The sequence below is a fragment of the Juglans regia genome, chromosome 10 (genome assembly GCF_001411555.2).
Source record: "Juglans regia cultivar Chandler chromosome 10, Walnut 2.0, whole genome shotgun sequence".
NCBI classification, from domain to species: Eukaryota; Viridiplantae; Streptophyta; class Magnoliopsida; order Fagales; family Juglandaceae; genus Juglans; species Juglans regia.
This window is the reverse complement of record NC_049910.1, coordinates 32,229,115-32,248,890: the sequence shown is the minus strand read 5'-3', so window position 1 is coordinate 32,248,890 and position 19,776 is coordinate 32,229,115. Positions and strand designations below refer to the sequence as shown.

Sequence of the window (19,776 nt, the reverse complement as noted above, 5' to 3'; positions counted from 1 at the left end):
TTCTCAGACAACTCAGGGACAAGAAGAAAATAAGTCAACAAAAATGGAAGCAAGGCTCTCTATGATGGGACAACTGGTGGGAAAACTAACTACCGAGGTGGAGACCCTCCAGAAGGAGAACAAGAAGCCCAAAGTAGCCAAGACCGAGCCAGAAAATGAAGTAGAACCTAATAACAATGAGCACGTGGGATCCTAGAATGAAGGAGAAGGAGGTGATGCAGAGGAAGAAAGGAAAAAATGCAGGACGAGCTGTGTAACCTTAAAAGAAAGTATAGAGAGATGGAGAGGAAGATGGACACTTCGTCATCAGTAGGCCAATTGCTCACAAATATAGCGAGGAGGTGATGGTCGTGCCCCTACTGCCAAAGTTCCTAGTGCCCTTCATGGTCATGTACAATATGACTAGAGATCCCCTCAAACACCTGAAAACCTTCAAAGACCACATGATTCTACATGGTTTCCCAGGAGAAGTGGTCTGCAGGGCTTTCTCGCTAACCCTGGGGGGTCGATAAAAGTAGGGTTTGGGTCTTTTGCACTCGGGTCCATAGATGACTTCGAGGAGCTGGCCTATTCCTCACACAAGTTCTGACGAGCCGGAGAAGGAGAAGGAGACGCCCCGTGGTGTACCTCCTCACCATCAAACATAGGGAAGACGAGAACCTTAAGGCATACCTATTCAGGTTCAACAAAGAATGAATAACTACGGACGACCAGGACAAAAAGATAACTTTGGCGGCACTCATGGGAGGAGTGTGGCCTCGATCTCAGTTCATGATAAAATTGGCAAGGAGAACTCCCACCACGCTACAAGAATTCATGGATCGAGCCGACACCTATATCAATACCAAGGACACACTTCAGGTCTTGGCCGAGTTGAGGAGGAAAGAACTAGAACAGGCGGAGAAGAAAGGGAAGGCGCCAACCAGGGTCAAGGCCAGAGAGAAGCCGAAGAAAGGGTCACGCGACAACGCAAGAGAAGAAGCCCTTATGAAAGGCATGAGGCTTCGATTTGACTGACTGGCACTCTCCATCCAGAAAGACAACCGCCAACTAGCCCAAGAAGACGATTACAACAACGCCAACCCCTGCTATTGAACCTAACACCAGTCCCCCACTCATAACACCGAATATTGCATTTCCTTGAAAGAGAGGAGAGGACAAGCTGGACGGTCGAGGTCGCGACACCCTTCCACCCAAAGGCTAGAGCGAGAGTGGAGGCAAAGATCGTGGAAAATAAGTGTGAAGAGAATCAGAAGGCCAAGGAGAGGGAATGGAGCTCGAGGCAAAGGATGGTTGTGCAGGGCCCAACGTGATTGCCTTTGTGTACCACATCAAGAAGAGCCACCACTAGGAAAAATTAGATGCATCGCGGAAGGGCTCACTGGCAATGGTGCAACCTCATCAAGGTGAAAGGTGCACGCCAGGCGAGCGAGATACCAAGAAGTGTATTCAGCAGAGTGCCGCCCCAACAAGTATAGAAGAAACGAACCGACCCCCACCACTTCCTTTAGAGAAGACGATGAGGAGAGAGTCCTCTAGCTGCACGATGACACCCTAGTTGTGACTATGCTGGTCACCAACTTCATCACTAGGAGGATCCTTATCGACAACGGCAGCTCATCATACTTCCCGTTTTGGGAAGCCTTTACATGGATGAGGATAGATGCCTCTCGGCTCCAACTAACCCCCATGCCATTGAAAGGTTTTCGGGGACATGGTTCGGGCCAGTAGGAACCATCATGCTGCCTGTCTTGGCAGGCAACTCCCCCTCGACGGCCTTTATCATGGTTGACTTCCTGGTGTTGAAGGCTCATTTGTCATACAACGCCATAATTGGCATACCCACCCTCAACAGCCAAACGGCAGTAACATCTACCTATCACTTGAAGATGAAGTTCCAGACCTCTCAAGGGGTGAGAGATATTAGAGGAGAACAAGTACCCTCAAGCCTGATTTATGTTTTGACAAAGTGATAAAGTGATTTGTGTTTTGATTGGCTATCCACAGAATGCATAACCCTGCCACGGGTTAAGCATGACCTCTATTCTTAGTGCAACCACTTTGGTGACAAAGTGATTTATATTTTGCTTGGCTAATCGTAGAATGCAAAACCCTACCATGGGGTAAACATGACACATGTTTCTGATGTTGTTTCATTACACTTGTGCCTAAGGTCTTTTGTATATAAATTATTATTGAAATGAAATGTTTCTAAAAATACCACTGCATTTCTTTTTCTTGGGAATCGTTTGTTTATGCATTATGTAACTAGCTCATATTTACACATTGGTATATGTTCGCTGCTTACAGATTTGTTGATAACTCACTCAATTATCTCTATTATTTTTTAGATAATTTGAGGTTCTAGCTAAGGGCCAAGAATAAGTACGGGTGGAATTGGTACTTGAGCGTAGAGGAGTAAGTACCTAAGAGTTACAATTGGGTTAATAGATTTGAAATAAGTGACAAAAAGGGTATAAGAGACTATTGGATGGTTTTAAATAGGAAATTAGTTATTTTACCTTTGAATAAATTTTTGAGATAATGATGCCTTTGAGACTTTGTGGAGTTTTCTTTTATTTTATATGTTAGATTTTTGAATAAATGAGTTTGACATGTTATAGAGCGATTCCCTTAATTTCTCATTCGGAGTCTATGGTTGTATAAACAATGTTTCTGCCCTTGTGCATAGAATTCATCCTAGTGTTTCAGTCAACTACGTCGGCTTCCTCGTCTGTTTTCAATAAATGATGAATTTCACTTTGAAATTTCGGAGCACCATATAAATATTAGTTCATATGAAGACTAAAAATTATTTTACGTCTTTCTCTCTCTTTGAGTGTAAGGTTTTCTCTCTAAGTTTCTTAGTAAACTTAGAGCTTCGTCCTGCTAGTCTTTTGTCTGTGCAGGTTAGAAAATGGAGAGTGACTTGTTAGCCTTATGTGAGGGTTTGAAGTTAACGGAAGTGGAGAAACAGGAGGTGGAGGTTAGCAAAGAAGATGTGATTATGTCAGTATCAAAGAGTCTACACTGTTTTATGATGTGTGTGGTAGCTGACAAGGAGGTAAACAGAGGTGCACTGAGAAGCTCATTGGCAAGAATGTGGCAACTAGATAGAAAGGTTATTTTTAAAGAAGTAAGTAAGAATCTGGTTTTAGTGGAGCTAAAAGAGAGAGCTGATAAAAGGAGGATAATGCAGGGACGGCCTTGGTCTTTTGACAAGAACTTACTTTGCATTCAGGACTGTGAAGGATATGAGTCATGGAAGGAAATGTCGTTTCAGTATAAACCATTCTGGGTGCAATGTCATGATCTTCCGTTTGCAGGGATGAATGCTAATACTGGTCTAAAACTGGGTCAATTAGTGGGAGAAGTCCTTGAGGTGGACACAGATAGTAGTGGGATTTGTTGGGGAAGCTGCCTAAGGATTAAAGCGATGATAGACATCACTAAGCCTTTGACAAGAGGAAGGTTCCTAACACTTGGGAAGTCAAAGTTCTGGATCTCTTTCAAGTTTGAAAGATTATCAAACTTCTGTTATCAATGTGGGAAGATCAAACATGCTCTCGGAGGGTGTGATATGCGGAATAGAGGAAATGCTGGTGTGGAAGGCTTCAGCCAGCAGTACGGTCCTTGGTTGAGGGCCAGCCTAAAGCTACCCTCTTCAGCTGTTCCCCAAACCAACAAGGAGTCCGAATATGGTAAAGGCTCAGGGCACTTTCGAAGCAAGGGAGATGGTGATGAACAGCAAGGAAAAAGTGGAAGGTGGAGTATTGCAGAGGAGATAGAGGAAGGAATCGAGGAGGATATACAGGCGGGAGATCAGGGTGGCAGAAGTAGTAAGTTAGACTCTGACCTGTCAAAAGGTAATGCCGATACTAGCTATGAGAAGGGAGAGGCAAGTAAGACAGTGACAGGCTTGTTGGAAAAGGGAGTAGTTCTGTCAGAAGAAGGAAAACAACTTCTGAATTTTAAGGAAAAGATGGTAGAGGTGACAAGGTTGGAGCACGTGTTACCAACTGAAAAAGAAGATCTTTGTGCTCAAGAACACAACTTAACTCTCACAAGAGTCAAAGGACATACTAGTAAATGGAAGAGGATGGCACGTGCCGGGCCTGCCAGCAAGGATACACAGATTTATGCGAATGAGATGGAGGTAGATGAGCCGAGGAAATTAAGGAAAAGGGTATGCCAAGAAGAGATTGAAGAGGTGGCAGACAAAAGAAGAAAACAGAATTATGTCAAGGAAGATGGTGAATATGATCTCCAGGCAGTGGCTGCTGTGCAGCACTGCTAATCATCATGAAACTATTATGCTGGAACTGCTGAGGGCTTGGGAACCCTCGAACAGTTAATGAAATTCACTTTTTGGTGAAGGAAAGAGCCCATCAGTAATTTTTCTTTCAGAAACAAAGATTAACAGGAGTAAAGTGGAGAAAGTAAGATACAAACTAGGAATGGATCAAAGTTTCGTTGTAGACAGCCTAGGCAAGAGTGGAGGACTAGCAATGCTATGGAAATCTTAGGTAAATGCTCAACTACACAATTATTCTCATAATCATATCTCTTTGACAATTACACCTGAGTTTGGTGGTCACCCCTGGAGACTTTCTGGCTTCTATGGAAACCCTGCAGTCGATAAGAGGAAAGAAAGTTGGAAGCTCCTCAGGATGCTCAAGCCCGAACCCTCAGTGGCATGGCTTTGCATGGGAGATTATAATGAAATACTGAGTAATGAGGAGAAGTTAGGCTCAGTTACTAGGTCCTTTCTTCAAATGGAGAAATTCAGGTTAGCATTAGATGACTGTGAACTGTGTGATTTAGGATATATAGGTTCAAAATATACTTGGAGTAACAATAGGGAGGGAAGAGACTTTATTAAGGAAAGACTGGACAGAGTTATGGGGAACGGACTCTGGCCATTACAGTTCAAAAACACAAACGTATCAATTCTATCCGCATTGAACTCTGACCATGCCCCTTTGTTGATCATTTGTGATAATGAGGAAGATGGTTTGAATAAAAAGTCCAGATTGTTCAGGTATGAAGCGTTATGGTCATCGAAACAAGAGTGCAGAGATATAATCAAGAGATCCTGGCAGGCCCCGAGTAGAGAGATCCATCCTTTGAGGAAAATCCAATCTGGTTTAGACAGGTGCAAGCAAGCATTGAATAGCTATTCAAAAGTTCTTAACGGCAATCAAAGACTAATTATCAGACAAAAGAGTGAAATGATCAAAGAGATGCAGAGAATTAATCAAGGTGAGTTTAATGATACCATCAAGGCCCTCAAAGGAGAAGTTAACCAAGTGCTAGCTGACGAGGAAGTTAAGTGGAGACAGAGAGCGAAACAGTTATGGCCAAAGGAGCGAGACAAAAATACTAGCTATTTCCACAAATGTGCAACTCAACGGAGGAAGGGTAATAGCATCAAACAGATTTCTAATGGAAGAGGTGAGATTGTCAGCAATATTACAGAAGTTAGTGAGGCTTTCCAAAGATACTACCAGCAGCTGTTTGAATCCTCAAACCCGAGGGGCATCATGGAAGCATTGGAGGGTCTAGGCCATGTAGTTACTCTTGAGATGAGCTCACAATTAAAAAAGGCTTGTACTGAAGAAGAAATTAAAGGTGCTTTATTTGAAATGGATCCTCAAAGTTCTCCAGGCCCTGACGGCTTCTCTGCTGGTTTTTACCAGGATCATTGGGAGATAGTGGGAATAGAAGTGGTGGAGGCTATTAAGGAGCTGTTTAATTCCAAATCAGGTCTAAAGGAGATCAACAACACTTTTATTGTTCTAATTCCAAAGAAGAAAAGGCCCTCTTTAGTGACTGATTACAGGCCAATAAGCCTCTGCAATGTAGTGTATAAAGTGTTCTCCAAAGTTTTAGCTAATAGAATCAAGCCATATCTGTCAAAACTGATATCCCCCTCACAAAGTGCTTTTGTCCCTGGGCGGCTAATCTCGGACAACATCATAGTTGCTTACGAAGCAATGCACTCTATGAGACATAGAATGAGGAATAAAAAGGAGGGTTACATGGCAATGAAGCTGGATATGAGTAAAGCTTACGATAGACTAGAATGGCCTTTTTTGGAAGCTGTATTGCTCAAGATGGGTTTCGAGAAGGACTGGACAGACTTGGTTATGCAATGTGTCTCATCTGTAAAATACTCTATTTTGTTCAATGGAGTCCTTCAACAGTCTATTCTTCCAGCTAGGGGTTTAAGGCAAGGGGATCCTCTCTCCCCTTACCTTTTCATTTTGTGCACTGAAGCCCTGGGAGTTTTGTTGGATACAGCTGAGAGGAAGGGCCATATCTCGGGTTTTCCTTTTGCAAGAGGTTCTTTGTTGATTAACCACCTCTTTTTTGCAGACGACATCTTACTATTCTGCAAAGCTAATGCTCTAGAGTGGAGCAGACTGTTCAGTATCCTTAAGTCATTTGAGGAAGCCTCAGGCCAAAGACTGAACCTCGAGAAGTTAGCTATTTTCTTCAACAAGAACACGCCATATGAGGCTAGACAGGTTATTCTCTCGACCTCTAAGATGGCAGAAGCTAAAGTTTTTGAAAAGTACCTTGGCTTACCCTCATATGTGGGAAGAAATAAGCTAGCCTCCTTTAGACCTATTTTGGAGTCCATAAGAAACCGGATACAGAATTGGAAGGTTAAGTTCATATCAAATGCTGGAAAAGAAGTTCTATTGAAATCAGTTGTTCAAGTTATCCCCACGTACTGCATGAGTATTTTTAAGCTCCCTAGAACTATTCTCAATGCAATTAACAGACTTATGCAACAATTTTGGTGGGGTAGCAAGGGCAATAACACCAAAACCCAATGGCTTCCATGGAAACAATTGGGAAAGAGCAAGGCAGAAGGAGGGTTAGGTTACAGAGAGTTTGAACAGTTCAATTTAGCACTACTGGCAAAGCAGGGCTGGAGGTTAATCCAACAGCCCCAATCCCTAGTGGCAAAGGTGTTGAAGGCCAAGTACCACTTTAGATAAGATTTTCTACATGCTAAAATAGGCAGCAATGCCTTATACCTTTGGAGAAGCTTTATGGAAGCACGAAATGTTTTGGAGGCATGTTTGATTTGGAGGATTGGGAATGGAGATGCAGTCAACATATGGAGAGACAAGTGGGCTCCACAACCAAATACGTTCAAAGTGCAGACACCTCTAAACCAGAGTTATGCTCACTGGCAGGTCAGTAACTTGATCGATGAGCAAACAAAATCCTGGAAGTTGGAAGCTCTGGAAAGCATATTCATCGAGGAAGACATCAACAATATTTGCAAAATCCCAATTAGTAGCAGTGGCAGACCAGACAAGCTTATATGGAGGTGATAAAGATGGCTTGTTTTCTGTTAAGAGTGCCTATCACTTATTAGGCTCTTTGTCTCAAAGCTTAATGGGGCAATCCTCTGCACATTACAATCAAAAGGAGATAGGGCCAAAAATCTGGAAGTTACAGGTCCCGAGTGCTGTCAGAATATTCTTATGGAGGGCTTCCCATGAATCCTTACCTACTAATCTCAACCTTTGCAAGAGAAAAATCAGAAATAGCTCGTTTTGTCCAGTATGTAATCTGGAGGCAGAATCTGTTCTTCATGCCTTGTGGTCGTGTCCATCAGTCCAGGATGTTTAGGCAGCTTGCTAGAGAAGTCTGCAAAAAATGAAGGTCAACTTTGAATCTTTTAAAGAGGTAATAGAGCATGCCTTATCAAACTTCAACGAAGAAGAAGCAGAAGAGCTTGCATGTACAGCATATAAGGTGTGGAGGAGAAGGAATACTTCTGTATTTGAAGAGAAATTCGAGGACCCCTCAAGGGTGGTTCTGTCCGCATCTCATCTTTTAAAGGAGTTCAAGGAGGCAAATTATAGCAAGCTGTTGGGAGAACATGGCAGGCCATCCAATATAGAAACCTGGAGAGGATGAATGACTATAAGGCCAATTGGGATGCTTCTATTGATTGACTTAGCAGTAGAGTCGGGATAGGTGTGGTGGTAAGAAACTGGGAAGGGAGAATAATAGCAACACTAAGAGCTCCAAGGAAGTTATTTCCCGACCCCAAACTAGCTGAGTCAGTGGCAGCTCTCAGAGCAGTTTTGAGCAGTCAGTGGATTAGAGCTCAACAGGTTTGATCATACAAGATATCAAAGAAGAACTAAAAAGTTTGTCTCTCGGATCTGTACATTTCATTTCTAGGTTGTCCAATTGCATTGCTCATTGTCTAGCAAATGATGCACTAAAACTCTCTGAGGAGAGCATTTCAATGGAGGGAGTCCCTCCTTGTATCTAACATCTATTTTAAATGAATGAAGAAAGTTTGTTTACTCAAAAAAAAAATATGAAGGCTAAAAATTTGGGGAATAAAAGATGAAGAAGAAGAAACCATACGCAATATTCTTGACTGTCCCCCCATATGGAGCACTATTGCGTAAGCAGGAAATTAGAAGGCTGCGTTTGAAAATACTAGTACTTCTTTTGCTTGTGTGGATAGTCGTACCACAATATTATGGCTACAACTTTAATTTATTTTTATCATTCATCTCATCTCATTTAATTATTATAATTTTTATAAATTCTTACACAAAATAAAATAAACAATTCAACATTTTCGGATCTCAAAATAAAAATAATATTAAAAAAATATTTTCTAACAATTTTTTCTTTAACTTTTAACTTTAATTACAATTCTTCTCTTCTTTTCTCATCTCATCTGCGAAAACAAACTATAAGAGTTTTATAAACTTGACTTTTGATCCAAATCTTTGGAGATTTGTAGGTTCAATTGCAATAAGATTCTTAGAAGAAGAGCTGCAATTTCCAATTGATGAGGTAAGAGCTTTGGCATTGACTTCATCAAAGTCAGATTTGAAATTTATAAAAATTACATGTTTTCTATTAATCCAAAACCTCCATATTCATAACCTCACATTAAATTAGTCATTGGATTCATCAAAATAATAATAAAATATTATTTTTTTAATTTGTTTTATATATTTTATAATTACACTAACCATATGTACATTAATAATTTAGTTTGATATTTAAATTATTGTTTCCCAACTTATTTTTTCCCTCAACCTAATTACAAACACATTTCACAAACTAATTTTCAAACATAAACTAGTAGTACAACATATCTCCATAAATCTAACTAACTCAGTTTGCTGTCATCACACAAAATAAATAACAAACATCTTCTCTCAAGCAATCATTCCACAAATCTAACTAACCCATGCAGGCCTGCCTCAAGACATGTCATATCTAGGACTAGGAGAAAGAAATTAATTCCTATACATAGTGGGATATTTGGTCAATTAACCAAATAACAGAGTTTTTGTTGTCTTGAATCACCGAAAATTGCAGAGTTATTGAACTAAAAGGAGTATGCTAAGGAGAGGTGAGCAGACTTCATCAATTAGTGCTTTTACCTTGGAAATTTTGATTTCTCATATGTAATAAGCTCTTAAGCTCTTTCTCCAAGTCAATAATTAAGAGCATCCACATCTCATCATTCATTAATTACTTAATACAGAAAAACACAAAATCGACCTACTACAACACTAAAGATGGGAAATTAGGGATTTTTCACTTCGAGGGGAAAGTGCCTCTAGGGTTAGAGAGAAGATGAAGAAAATGAAATTTGTATTAATATTCTAGATATCATTTCATTACATACGCAGTGTTTCTTATAGAGGAACCATAACAGATTTTGTTGGACATTGGGTCCTAGCAATATTCACGTGTGATAACTACCGAAATTACAAGGAAATGAAATAGGAAATGAAATAAAAACTCAAATGAAAATGTAAAGTAAATGCAATTAATAATTAAATGAAATGCAGCTTCTAGATTCCTTATCCTTTAAGTGTTAGCGCAACCCTAGCCCTTGATCTCATCAACGATACATAACTCTCCCTTTTACCTCCCTTAAGTGTTAGCGCAATACTGTGTCTTCCTCGGCCTTAATCTTATCTCTTAGAACTCTAAGAAACAACCTACAGTTGCTAGGTCCAGTGCTAAGGCCGAATACAAAGTTGTCGCCAATGCCACTGTCGAGTCAATTTGGGTTCAGTCACTACTTCGTGAGATGGGCATCTCTCTCTCATCCACCCACTCTTTAGTGTGATAATGTGGGTGCTACTTATGTCACAGAAAATCTGGTGTTTCATGCTCGCATGAAGCATATCGAAATTGACTATCATTTTGTTCGAGAACAAGTGCAGCGCAAGGCTTTAGATGTTCGCTTCATCTCCAGCAAGGATCAGCTTGTTGATGTCCTTACAAAGTCGTCATCCTCTCAACGCTTCAACTTTCTCAGGAGCAAGCTCAACGTTCTTCCAATACCGTTTAGCTTGAGGGGGGATATTGAACACTCACCAAATAGATCATGATCGTAAAAATATTATCTAGGCTTGTGTAACCGCATATCTCATACTTATCCTATGTAATCTCTTGTAACAAACCTTTTCTATATAAATAATATACAGCAGCCACTCTACGTATTGTAGAAGTAATTTCAACCATATTTTAATTCTTTACTCACTACTCACCACTTCACCATTAGCCACCCGTACAATAACTTGGGTAGATTTATCAAATTTTAAACCAGAGACTGTCAAAATGCAAGGATCTAGGAAATTATGGGTACTCCCCATGTCAATAAGGACTACAATCTCACATCTCCCAATATCTGCCCTCACCCGCATAGTTTTAGGATTTATGGACCCCATTATGGCATGTAGGGAAATTTCAGGGCTTCCCTTGAGGATTCCTAAATCTAAAACCATCTCTTTAGCTTTTTCCCCTTCATTAACCTGTTGTTGCACCACTTATTCTGCCCTTTCCTCCTTTGCACTCTCGTAGATCTCCTCAATCAAATATAATTTTGGTTTTTGGCACTTATGGCCAGGACCTCATTTGGCCTCACAATAGTAACAAAGCCCTTTTTCCCTTCTACCTTCATTTGGTTTTGGCTTATTTTCTAGACTAGTAAGAGAGTTATGTTTGGGTTTTTGTTTGCGTAAACTGGTGGTCTATTTGGGGCTTTAAGGATGGTAGTTTCAGTGGGGTTATGATGGTTCCCTTGTTCCCCCTTTTTGGTGAGGCTAACATATTCCTTTTGAATTCTAGCTAGGCTGTAGGCTGAGATGAGGTTGTGGGGGTGAAACATCCTCATGGGTAGTCTAATTTCGTCTTTGAGATCACTTAGGAAACAACTCAATTTGTATTGTTCAGATAGTCCCCTAAGCCTGTTGGAGATCTTTTCAAATTGGATTTTATAATCCTCAACATAGCCAATCTGTTTGACGCGTGTAAGGGCCTCCATGGGTCATCATAGCAGTTAGGCCCAAATCTAGTTAGTAGGGCCTTGACAAAACACTCTCAATCCACCAATCCTCGCGATTCATCCAAGTCTTGAAACCATGTGAGGGTCTTGCCCTCCATATGGAAAGAAACCAGGCGTAACCTATGTGTGAGGTAAGGTGTTGTAAAAGGTAAAGAAGTGTTTTACCTTGTACAACCACCCTTTAGGGTCTTCTCCACTAAAAACTCAAAAGTCCAGCCTAATGGATCTGGTATGTATGTCTCCCAAGTTTACCAAAGCTTGTTCTGAGTTTGGATTGAGATTACTTGATGATTCTCCATGCTGATATTGATTCTTCTTTTGCAATTTAGTCATGAGCAAGGACATCTATTGAGCCACAGCTTCCACCTGGCGTTGCATAGCAATGACCTCACTTTCCACTGTCCTGAATTGGGACCCTGTAGTTTTTTTAAGTGTATTGTACTTTTCTTGTAATCAGTTTAGGCATGTGCCTCCAGCCATGGTTGGTATGAGAGGAATGATGGCTCTGAATACCAATTTGTAACACTAAAGATGGAAAATTAGGGAATTCTCATTTCAAGGGGAGAGGGCCTCCAGGACCAGAGAGAAGACAATGAAAATGAAATTTATTTTAATATTACAAATATCACTTCATTACATACGTAATGTTACTAATAGAGGAACCATCACAGATTTTACTGGACAGTGGGCCCCAGCAATATTTGCATTTGATAACTGCTGAAATTACAAGTAAATGCAAAATGAAATACAAATCCAAATGAAATGTAAAGTAAATGCAATTAACAATTAAATGAAATGCAGCTTCTAGATTCCTTATCCTTTAAGTGCTGGCGCAACCCTGGCCCTTGATCTCATCAACGGCACATAACTCTCCCTTTTACCTCCTTTAATCGAACCCAACCCTTCTTCCCATCTCTTCTATCGAAGCTAGGGTTTTCTCCATTTTCCATCGTAACACCTACTAATATCTGCATAGTCTCGTTTCAGTCAAACTACAGAAGCTAATGCAAAACCGATCAAAAATATGAGGAAGATAAGGTTGAATGGATCAAAAATAGAGGAATATGGAACTGCGGTACCAACATACTAGTGTAACTACAAGTGACATAGATTAGAGCTTCTCTGGTCCAGACATGGGCTCTAGCAGGGTGGTGTACCCGGGCCTGTATGGCATCACGTGCCCGTGTGTACATCCTTCTCCCCCACCGCTCTGTGTTTCAACACCACTGCATCCGTCGCCATCGATAATGGTACACACAAAGAGAGTTACAGAAACTAGAAAGAATAAGAAGTAGAGGATTGATGTGGGAGATACGGATGACAATGGACCTTAAGCTTTTAACTCAAACTTATAGATGGGTCGAAGCTTTCTGAACTCAGGTCGTGCAAGGAAGCCAGAGAAGGCCACGGATCTAGGTGAAGAATTGAAGATGCAGGGAGGATCTAGTGTACTGCGAAAGCAAGAGAAAGAGAGAAAGGGAGAGTGAAAACACGAGGGGATGAAAATAAAGAGAGAGGGAAAAGGAAAAAAAAAGCCGTTGTGGGATTAAACTAGAATAAAAAACACATTTGGTTGGCGAGTAGTAGCACGCCAAATATGAAAGAAATCAAGTTTTTACTGTAGCTCAAAATTTCCAATTTATCTTTTGGCTAATCCAATGCAGCTATGTTTGGAAGAAATAAACTATATTTTGCATTTGGCTAGACTTTTGATGAAGCAAATGTTGGGTCGAAACTTTCTGAACTCAGGTCGTGCAAGGAAGCCAAAGAAGGCCACGAATCTACTTGAAGAATCAAAGATGCAGGGAGGATCTGGTGTACTGCGAAAGAGAGAGAAAGAGAGAAAGGGCGAGAGAAAACACGTGGGGAGGAAAATATAGTGAGAGAGGGAAAAGGAAAAAAAAGGTTGTTGTCGGATTAAACTAAAATAAAAAAACACATTTGGTTAGTGAACAATAGCACGCGAAATATGAAGGAAATCAATATTTTACTGTAGCTTAAAGTTTCTAATTTATCTTTTGGTTAATCCAATGCAGTTGTGTTCAAAAGAAATAAACTATATTTTGCATTTGACTAGGTTTTTTATGAAGCTAATATCAATGCTCTAACGAGGTGACAGAATTGACTTGCTATAAAATAGAGGTGCACATTCCTATCGATGTTGTACATTAATAATAAGGGTTGAGCACCCACTAAGTTGGTATATATCCAAGAAAGCGACAACGTCTAGGTTCAATTGAAATCGGATTTGAGATTTTTTTGGCTTCATATTTTGGACATTTTTCAATAAGACTTTACATATATCAAATAGTTTTTTTCTAGCTTTCAATTAGATTCAAGTTTACTAAAAACATTACACAAAAATAAAAAATAAAAAAAGAAAAAGAAAAAAAAGAAAAGGAAAAGAAAAAGAAACATATTTTAGATATTGAAAAAGTCAAAAAATAGAACTAAAAATATTTTATTTGCTATTCAAACCTGAAAATTAAAAATTAAAAATTAAAAAATATACAATAGGTTCTTTAGGTTATTCTTGATATATTATTATTCAAAATTTCATATTAGAGTCTCACACTTTCAAATCAACTAAAACTAAAATGTCCATCCATCTAGCTAGGGCCCAAGTTAATAACCAAGGCCTTAGAGCATCCCCATCCAATTCCTTAAAATTTTTCTTAAATTTTAGCTAAAAAGGACACTCCCTATAATTTTATCCTAAATTTTACTCATCTTCATAAAACCTTCTACATCTCATTCCCTATCATTTCTCTATTCTATTAAAATAATATTCTTCTATTCTTTCTTTATTACTTTTTTCTCTCACTTCCATTTCCATTTTTAACTACTAACTATTTTGATAGGAACCAAGGTGAACTTACTCTTAAAGATCCTTTGCAAGTTCCAGATGGGCCAATTACAAGATCAAGGAAACAATGCAAGAATTGGAGCAATCCACTTGGGATGAAGCCAGCAAGAGCCCAATACTCAAGATGGGTCCGAAAGAAGAAGAACCAGTTTTGATCTACTTGATTCAAGCTATGGAAGACATGATTTAGAGATACTGCCTATTGTTATTGGAGGCTTTCAATTTGGTTAAATGATTTATTTTATTAGTTTAGAATAAGTGGGCTTGAAGATGCTTGGCCCATATGTCTTATTTCTTATGAACTATGTTGTTTGGGAAGGTCTTGTATTTTGGCCAAGGGCATATTTGGAAAGTTACTTTTTAGGAACTAGGGTTTCATCAATTTATTCTAGGGGTTATTGTAGCTGCGCGTACTGTAGCCGGTAATGTTCATCAAGGGTCATTTTGGATAAAAGGGGCTTTATTTTGGCTAGAGTTTTGATTAGGTTTGGGTTTAAAAACTCTTTGTAGCCTCATTTGAGGGGTTAGACATTATTGAATTTTATTTTTGAGTTGAGTTTTCTTCTCTTTTTCTTGATTGAATTCTTAAATTTATCAAAGGTAAATCACAACTTTTGTGGCGTTCCTCCTTTGTAATCTGGGTTCTTAAGACGGGTTCTTCAACGGGTCTAGATTTTAATATAATCTAGGTTCTTGAAACAAGTTCTCATCGGGTCTAGGTTCTCCATCCGTTGACTTGATTTTAGCTTTCTTGGGGAGTTTTCAAATTGATTGTGGGTTCAAGGGAATTCATTCCCACGGGTTCATATCATATTTTGTCTTATTCTCTTATTTTCAAATATCACATTTTATAAATACTTATACGATTTTTTTTTCCAGATACAGTATTATTTTTCAATTCAATATCGATATTAAAAATAATAATTTTTTTAAATATATGCATTTTTCGCGTATTGATGGTAAATATTTTGCAAAATAGTATAACGGTAACATTTTGAATTTGCTATGATTAGTACACATGCTTTGTCATTTATCCAACGGTAACTTTTTTTGTCTCTTCTCCAACGGTAACTTTTTTTGTCTTTTCCCTAACGGTAACTTTTTTTGTCTTTTCTTCAACGGTAACATTTTGTGTCTTATATGTAACGGTAACTTTTTTCTCTATAAATACGCATTTTGCTTGCATTCACATTCTCAAAAATCCAACTTTCATCTCTAACTCCCTTCATCAAATGGCTCGTTCTTTCTTTCGCAAATTACTTACATACTTGTCATCTGATGATGAGCTGGATGTTGTTATTAATGCCGAGGTTGATGGAGAGTCATCGAGACATCATGGCAATCGCCAACGTCGTAAGTTTATTCGGCGTGATCATATTCAAGGGCATAAACGCCTTTTTCATGACTATTTCGCAGAAAATCCAGTATATCCCTCTAATCTATTTCGAAGGAGATTTCGGATGAGTCGTCCATTATTTCTCCGTATCCTAAATGAGGTAGAGGCTTACGAGCCCTACTTCGTCCAGAGAAGAGATAATGCCGGAAGACTTTGTTTATCTTCTATGCAAAAGATAACCGCTGCCCTTAGAATGCTGGCCTATGGGGTTACTGGAGATTTTATGGATGAATACATACGTATTGGAGAAAGCACTGCAATGGAGAGCCTAAAAAAAATTTGTAGGACAATCGTAACTGTTTTTTTAGATGAATATTTGCGGTCTCCAAATGCCAATGATATTGCTCGATTGCTTGTTGTTGGTGAACAACGGGGATTCTCAGGAATGCTAGGAAGCATTGATTGCATGCATTGGAAGTGGAAAAATTGTCCCGTTGCCTGGAAATGTATGTACTCTGGCCACATCCGTGAACCAACTATTATTTTAGAAACAGTTGCTTCATATGATCTCTGGATGTGGCATGCATTTTTTGGTATGTCCGGTTCACATAACGATATTAATGTCCTAGAGAGATCTTTTATTTTCACGGAACTTGCCCAAAGGCGTGCTCCACCAGTCAATTACACAATCAATGGCAACGACTACACTATAGGGTACTACCTTGCCGATGGTATTTATCTCAAGTGGTCAACGTTTATAAAGACGATTCCATTACCCCAAGGGAATAAGAAAAAAAACTTTGCCACAATACAACAATCTGCAAGAAAAGATGTCGAGCGTGCCTTCGGGGTACTTCAACAACGATTTGCAATCGTTCGTGGACCTTCTCGATTATTCAAAATCAATGACCTAACAAATATAATGAAAGCATGTGTTATTCTACATAACATGATCATTAAGGATGAGCGTTATGATAGTTAGGGTTTGAATATGGAGTATGATCAACTTGATGATGATCTTCCAGAATTGTCGCGCAATCCAACTAACGAGTTTATCAACTTCATTCAGTGCCATCATGAAATTAGAGACAGCTTGGCACATCATCAACTACAAGCAGATTTAATTGAACATCACTGGCAATTATATTCCCAACAATAGAAGAAAATGTTGTATTAAATTATCTATTTTATCATTAGTAGCGACGGTGTATGAAAGTTTCTAGAATTTCCATTCCAAAAAACATGTTTGGTTCAAGAACATGCTCAAAAGTTATTGTAATATTTTCATTATCTGTAATAGTTGAAGGATTTGTAATGTTGAGTTTCAATCAAGCAACATCTATCCATGTTAGGCTAAAATTCAACGACCACGTTTTCTATTTTCTTAATAAAACTTTACAAATGTACAAATTATATAATACAATAAATGCAGAAAAGTGCCACAAGCGAGTGGTACATAATATACATAGTAGCATTAATACTGAAAAAAGATTTAGTTACAAACAATAACAAATTCCTCAATCTGAGGATGCATTGCGTCGTGCCAATATCTCTCTTTAAAGTTGCTGGAAATATACCTGCTGAACTTCATTTAACGTACTGACATCGAGCAACATTATGCGCTCCACTCTCTCCAACCGGGCGATTTCCAGTTTCTCCACCTCCAACCTTAATCTCTCGTCCTCTTGTCTACATTTATTTCCCTTCATTTCTCGTTCATATGCCATCTTCTCAACCTTGAGTCGAAATAATTCTTTCTCCTGAGCACGTGACTCCTCTAGGAGACTATATTTTTTCTTGTTGAGCTCCACAAGCTCATATGAGGCCCTGCCTTGGGCCTTACGTTTTCCTTTCTCAGCTTTTCTCCCTATAGGCCTATCCAATTCGATGACATCATTACTTTCCAGATTCTCGCCCTCTGTACCACCGACTGAATCAATGGGTGAATTAGTTGCCACTGCTGATGTACATGAATATGTAGGGGACATCGTCGACCTTCGCTTTGTCCCGTCCTTTGTGCAACACTAATTCCATTTCGGTTGGTCCTTCAATAGCTGCCAACAATGCTCGAACTGAAAAGTTGTTTTCTCAAGCGATTGGTACATGACCTTCGCTTTGTCAAACTTCAAATTCAAAATGAAAATCAAATAATACCACCCTATTAAAGATAAAGGAAACATAATACTAGCTTTATAATGATATTTAAGTGTTGTCAATAATAAATAAGTGGATGCTTATACCTTGTCTTGCTTAGTCATACTACTTTGATTCAACCCTTCAACTTGGGTGAGTTTAGCACAAAATTTGTTCGTCGCCTTTTGAATGGCAGACCACCGATGTATTAAGGACCCAACACTCCGCTCATTTGTACTTTCTTTATAATCATTGAAGTATTGACTAACTTTTTCCCAAAGTTGGGCATGTTTTTGGTCCGTTCCTTGGATGGCATCAGTGCTACTATTCAGCCATGCAGAGACAAGTAACTTGTCTTCTTTGGGAGTGAAGTTTGCATCCCTAGCTGATTTTCTTTGAGAGGGAGGCTCTACTTGGGGCGAGGGTGGAGAGTTATCCAAAGTCACGGGATGTTCACCTTGACCAACATAAATGTGGTCAAGTTCAGGCTCCTGAGTCAGGAGGCTGGTGAAGAACATATTTCCATGCTCTTCTGAGTCCATCTCTAAAAATTTGTAAACATGGAAATGTGGTACACATATTAGAAAATTAAGAACTACATTTGCAAGTGATTTTGGTAGCTGGCTCAGGAATCCTATGGCAACGTATGACCACACTTGGCACCCTCCCTCGCATGGTTGCAACAATCGGTTGCCACTATTTATTGGCCATTCGGGTTACCATGCCATGGAGGTGTGTGCGAAAGTGTTGCGGTCACCATTTCTAGATTTTTTCATCATCACAGCCGAGAGGTTAAGACAACTCAAATCCAATAACAATATTAGTTTGCAAACGTTTTAATAAGAGTATTCCCATCCACTTCCCTAAACACTTGTGTGTTTTAAATATGGTTCAGAATGGTTTATAGAATTTACATCATGTGTGAGACACGAGCCCAACATCAAATAGCTGCAAAACCTTACCCAAACCCCACGTGCCTTTTGCGAAAAATATTACAAACTGCAAAATGGTCATTCGGGTGAGGATTACCCCGCCATCACAATGGGGCCCACTAATACTTATGAATTACCCCACTAAACACCATCATCATAGCCTAATAGTAGACATGTAGCCCCCTCCCTCCCCCACAAGTAATAATTATTCATCAGTACCAAACACTGCAAAGGTCCCAATAGCACAGACCAATTCACAGCCAAGGGGTTAGAGAAGGAAAATCCAATACTAAGCAGCAAGCAAAATGCCTAAGAACATAAAAACAGATACGCATTTTGTCAAACCAACAGAGCTCAGTCCATGAGAACAATAATTAAAGAGACCACATTAGCTCAAACCAGCAAACACAAGGCACAAACAAGTCCAAACTGGTTGACTTGAATAATTTATTTTACTCCTTCAAACAAGTCCAAACACAGACTACATTGATAATAACTTCTCACGTTATTATTTTACTACTTCAAAGCCAAAAAGGCCTCATAATAAGCTTTCTATCATCAACTCAACATATAGATCAACCAACTTAGAAAAGTTAAGCTCTCTATACATTAATCTTCATTCAAGTACTTTATAAAGCTCAAAATGAAGTTCCTCTTAGTTCGAATCAAAATACTTCACATTCAGGAAAAAAAAAAAAAAAAAATCTCAAGACGCAACATCAAACATGTTCCTAACTTTACATCATCTGAATTGTTCATATCTTGATATCAACATTTGTTGCACAGAAAATATGTTTTCACCCAAAAATTTCAACTTCGTTCAACTATATGAGAACGCTGCACACAGAGTATTCCATTTGAAAACTAAAACCCAACAGAACCAAGCAAGCAAGACAAACTCAAACGAACCTAAAACGACCCAAAAAGGCAACCAAGACTCGTCTCTAGTGACAAATCTAATCTGGACAGATCTGAAGAGAATCGCAAAAGGAAATAAAGCAAAAAATTATCATAAGAAAAAAACAAATTCTATGGAAACAACGAGTGAAAACAGAAATCAGTGTAAAAACATAAAGGAGTGTAAGAACCGAAACCCAGATGGGGAAATGAGTTTCAGAGAATGTAATCAACCTATTAAAAATCA

General features: G+C 39.1%; 2 protein-coding genes across 2 annotated transcripts; one reads left to right on the top strand and one right to left on the bottom strand.

The window, feature by feature from the left end:
- The first annotated feature begins 7,680 nt into the window (after nt 1-7,680).
- Nucleotides 7,681-10,409, top strand: LOC118349702. Its single transcript, XM_035695243.1, has 2 exons — nt 7,681-7,909; nt 10,171-10,409. Exons 1-2 carry the CDS (start codon nt 7,681-7,683, stop codon nt 10,407-10,409), a joined length of 468 nt encoding a protein of 155 aa, XP_035551136.1.
- Nucleotides 10,410-17,801: 7,392 nt separating this feature from the next.
- LOC108997891 (glutathione S-transferase T3-like) lies at nt 17,802-18,242 on the bottom strand. The gene has a single exon (XM_018974278.2). It carries the CDS (start codon nt 18,240-18,242, stop codon nt 17,802-17,804), a length of 441 nt encoding a protein of 146 aa, XP_018829823.2.
- Between the last annotated feature and the right edge of the window lie 1,534 nt (nt 18,243-19,776).